Source organism: Monopterus albus, unplaced genomic scaffold (assembly GCF_001952655.1).
Source record: "Monopterus albus unplaced genomic scaffold, M_albus_1.0 scaffold522.1, whole genome shotgun sequence".
Classification (NCBI taxonomy): domain Eukaryota; kingdom Metazoa; phylum Chordata; class Actinopteri; order Synbranchiformes; family Synbranchidae; genus Monopterus; species Monopterus albus.
The window spans coordinates 93,323-97,827 of NW_018128402.1; the positions used below are offsets into that span (position 1 = coordinate 93,323).

The 4,505-nt window shown below is 40.4% G+C and overlaps 1 protein-coding gene across 1 annotated transcript in view; it reads left to right on the top strand.

Annotated features, from left to right (window-relative positions):
- The first annotated feature begins 1,383 nt into the window (after positions 1-1,383).
- Positions 1,384-4,505, top strand: part of LOC109952950 (olfactory receptor 6K3-like) — a 7,539-nt gene continuing 4,417 nt past the window's right edge. The window contains exon 1 of the mRNA XM_020588272.1: positions 1,384-2,304. Within this exon, the coding sequence (XP_020443928.1) occupies positions 1,384-2,304 (921 nt within the window). The remainder of the gene's footprint in view (positions 2,305-4,505) is intronic.

Genomic DNA, 4,505 nt, shown 5'->3' on the forward strand with positions numbered 1-4,505 from the left:
AAAACTGCATGCTTAAAATAACCAGGCACAACACCAGAAGACAAACTACTATTAATAATTTCCAAGACCGTGCCTCCAATTCATGGAAAGACTTCCTTAAATAAAGCCGGAGAAACGACATCTCGAGGGGAGCCAGAAGGCTTGGCCTGGGCAACCACTCCCTCCAAAAAAGTCAGAGTTACCGGCTCAAAAACATCAAAAGTAGTCACACACGGAGTAAAGACCGATGGATCAGGCACTAACCCAACCACAGTGGCCTTTATAGTAGCAACCTTCTCATTAAAATAAATTAAAAACTTATTACACAGTTCAACCGTTGCTTCCTGACAGTCAGGCTGCGGGGAATTTAACACCATCCCGATTGTGCTATATAATACACGTGAATCATGACTATTAGCTGCAACAATATTGGACAAATATTCCCACTTAGCTTCTTCCACAGTCCACATCTCACAAGACAACCACCATGTAGGTTTCAGAATTCTCCCAGTTCTTCTTTCATTCATATCATATCAATAATTTAAGCTTATAAACTTAATAGGCCTATTTTTGAAATGGGACCGCCAACGTTTTGATCAAGTAGCTTGAGCTGAAAAATGCAACGTGTCACATTAAGTATGGCCCATTCCAGCTGTTATTTCAGTGTGTCACACACACATTTAATCAACATTAACTGCAGGTAAACAACTATGAAATCGGACTTGATATTTGGCAAAATTACTGCACTTTGACCAAATGCAGTAGCATGAATATACTACATATATATTCTACATGTATAGACTACTGTACGCGGATATATTGATATACCCGGTCCCCCAGTCTCCCGTGGAGATTACACTCTATTATCAAATAAACATTGTTTGTAGTCTTTATACCTCATTTTGTTCTGTAAGGGTATATTTATTCTGAGACAGATGGAGCAAACCATTTGAAAGGAGAGAAGACTAATGCGAGCACTGGGAGGTCTGGTGTGACTGTGTGGCAATGGCAAATGGTTTACACCAACACTTTGCTTAAAGCCCCAGAGAGGTCAGCTCTGTATACTACAGAAGAATGTGTTTTCCCCTTGGACCTGTGTCTACACATGGCTGCTCACAGTGTAACAGCCAAACACGATAAAGGTTCAGCACAGCCTCAGTGTGGATTAGATCAGGGAGGAGGCTGCACGTCTCTCTAAGGTCTCACTGTCCATGAACTTAGTCTTTTTTTTTTTCAAGCCTGAAAAAGTGTGAATAGAAACGTTTGTTTGTTCATTAGAATTTACATTTTTGTGTAGTTTTTGAGTGTCTTGTTGAATTATATGTTGAAGTAAAATTTTTAACTAAAACCTTCACTTTCCATCTCCCATTTCTCTGTTACTTGTCCTGTTGCAGCTGTGTAGACATGAAGAGCAACATCAGTCTGACTCCCTTCTATTTTCAGTTCACTGTATTTGCAGACTATGGGCCCCTCAGATATCTTTTCTTCAGCCTCTCTCTGTTGATCTACATGACTATAATCTCTGCTAATCTTGTCATTGTTCTGTCAGTCTGCCTGGAGAACTCTCTGCATCAGCCCATGTATATTTTCATCTGCTCTCTGTGTTTAAACTCTCTGTACGGCTCGACCGGCTTCTTCCCCAGGTTCCTGATGGACCTTCTGTCCGACACTCATTTCATCTCACGTCCATTCTGTTTTGTTCAGATGTATGTTATTTACACTTATGTAGTACATGAGCTGTCTCTCCTCACTGTCATGGCCTATGACAGGTTTGTTGCTATTTGCCAGCCTTTACACTATCATAGTAAAATCACATTTAGGACGGTGCTGCTGCTTCTGTTTCTTGTTGTGCTGTATCCTGCCTGTATTTTAGGCTACCTGTTTTATCTGGCCAGCAGTTTGCCTCTGTGTCAAAACAAACTGCAAAGGCTTTTTTGCACCACTTTCTCTGTAGTTCAGCTCTCCTGTGAGGACACAACTGTGATCAGCATAGTAAGTCAGCTTGTTGCTCTGACATCAATCTTCATCCCCCTGTTCTTTGTCCTGTACACCTACCTGCGCATTCTGCTTGTCTGCAGGAGAAGTTCATCTGAATTCAGAGGAAAGGCCTTACAGACCTGCCTGCCCCACATAGTGACCTTTATGAACTTTTGTATCTCAGTTCTTTGTGAGCTTTTACTGAGTCAATATAAGATTGATGAAGTAAATACATTTGTCAGTATTGCCTTATCTCTGGAGTTTCTGATCATCCCCCCCATCAGTAACCCTCTGGTTTATGCCCTGAAGCTGCCTCAGATCAGAGGAGTGATTTCTGGATTTATCAGGGTAGGCAAAAAGGTTCATCCTATATAATTCAAAGACTCAGCAAGCACTGAAGATGTTTTGAAGTCTTAATCTCTAAATGTCTGTTATTCATGGAATTCATGTGAAGCCTAGTCTTTTAATATGCATGGTCCAACTCGGAGCTCATGAGATTAAAATGTCTCAGATACTCATGTTTGAATTGTAATTTACAGCTGAGCATGAATCCAACTTTATATCTGCCAGTCGGTTAACCAGCTTGCCCTCGACCTAACCTCAAGATTAAAATGCCAGTTACACATTAGTGCACCAGTAATAATAATAATACAATAGCATAATGTACAAAATATTGGAATTCTGGTGAATAATCACTACTTTGACCACTGATACTTTAAATAAATTTGCTGTCTGCAATAATTTGTGCCAACTGAAAAACATTTTGGCATTTGAATGGTTTGACCATAACTGAACTATGATGTGTGACACAGAGACAGGTCAGTGCACAATGTTTAAGTGTGTGTTTCAGGTCTTCGGCAGTGATATTCTGCCATTACAGTACAGTTTGCACCATTACTTTTATGTGATAACTATTGCTGAGCATTTTACTATTTATGAAGCTCATGAAATAAAAATACCAATGCATTAACATTAGGAAAGGCTCATTTTTATACCTGTTTGCTGCAGGGGCTGTATTTATTTACTGTTACGTAACAACATCAGCAAAGTAAATGTGCCCAACTCTTTGCACACAACTGTATACTTTAATATGGATGAGGGGATAATAATTATCTGATACTGAATTACCATAGTACCCACTGTGTTCCAGTGTAACAGTAACAAGTGTTGCACAGACAATACTTCACATTTACTGAGGTATCTGTCTGAGTACAACCCAGAATGTGTTGAAATCTGGATCATGGTCTGAGTCAGGTTCCAGAGGTCTCGGTGCTTCTAACAACAAGCCCAGTGACCGTCTATGCAGGATTTAATGTGATTTAATTCACACTCAGTCTTTATGTTTTCATAGTACTGGTACCCTATGTATGTTCCAAATACATAAAATGCAAATGAAACAAATACACTTAAAAGTTTGTGAATTTTATATGTTTTTTATCTGACTAATAATATTTTTTCATACAAAATGTAACTTTCTCTTCTTCATCTGTCCTAACTGTGAAAATTCCTCCTTAGTGTTGACAAATTGGTAACAGGGTGAGCAAAAGGCTGATAAAGCCTTAATAGAGCTGATTAGCTGTTTAAATATTAAAGTGAATTTATGGCCAAAGTTCAATTAAAATGAACTTTGGCACCTATTACACTGACCTCCACAGTGCATGTCCAGTGAGATAATAATATATTAGACTCTTCCTGGCTCTTGTTTCACACTCCCATTTGAAGATGCTGCTCATTCAGGTGGTTTTCAGTGATGTGAAGGAAGCAGAGAAGCAGCAGTGTGGGGAGCACAGACACCACTGGAGCAGCACGCTCACAGACACAGACACCACTGGAGCAGCACGCTCATACTGTGGTAAAAGAAAGTTAGGTTTTTAACCCCTTGCTTCATTCATTGTCTCCTATTGAAAACAGGCAACAATGATCACTATGGGTGCATGGTGCATTTCCCCTTATTTTCTCCTGTGGTTTACAGACTAGACTGAGTAGAACAACCGAAATGTGAAATGTCTAATGTGAACTGTATGTGTGAGGTTGCTGGTCTGGCACTCTCTCTCACTCTCTGGGTTGGTAGAGTGTGGTATGGACAGAAGCTGGCAAGGGGTGACACAGCAGTGGCTTATTATTACCATCAGTTTGGTTAGTATATAACCGAGGCTCAGCTGTGTCTCCCTTGCCAGTCAGTTGTCCTTGCTATGACCAGACGACCAAAACCTCAAGCTTTCTTTTCCTGACGGTTTCTTTCGCCTATCTCTGGCCAACATCTTGTGTGGGCTCCACTGTCGGTCTGCTCCCGAGGTACCTCTCGGTGCCTCCTCAACACAGAGTAAGTCTCTGACAGAAAGTCAGAATCAGAATCAGCTTTACTGGCCAGGTGTGTTGGACACATGAGGAATTTGACTCTGGTACAGTGGCTCTCAATATGTATATACAGTATATATCCTTATGTACAGCAGCAAAGGGCAAGTAAACAATATACGTAAGGCTGAGAGAACAGAAAATAAGGAAGTAATGGTCAAACAAACAAAGGAATGTGCATCAGGAAACGAGAT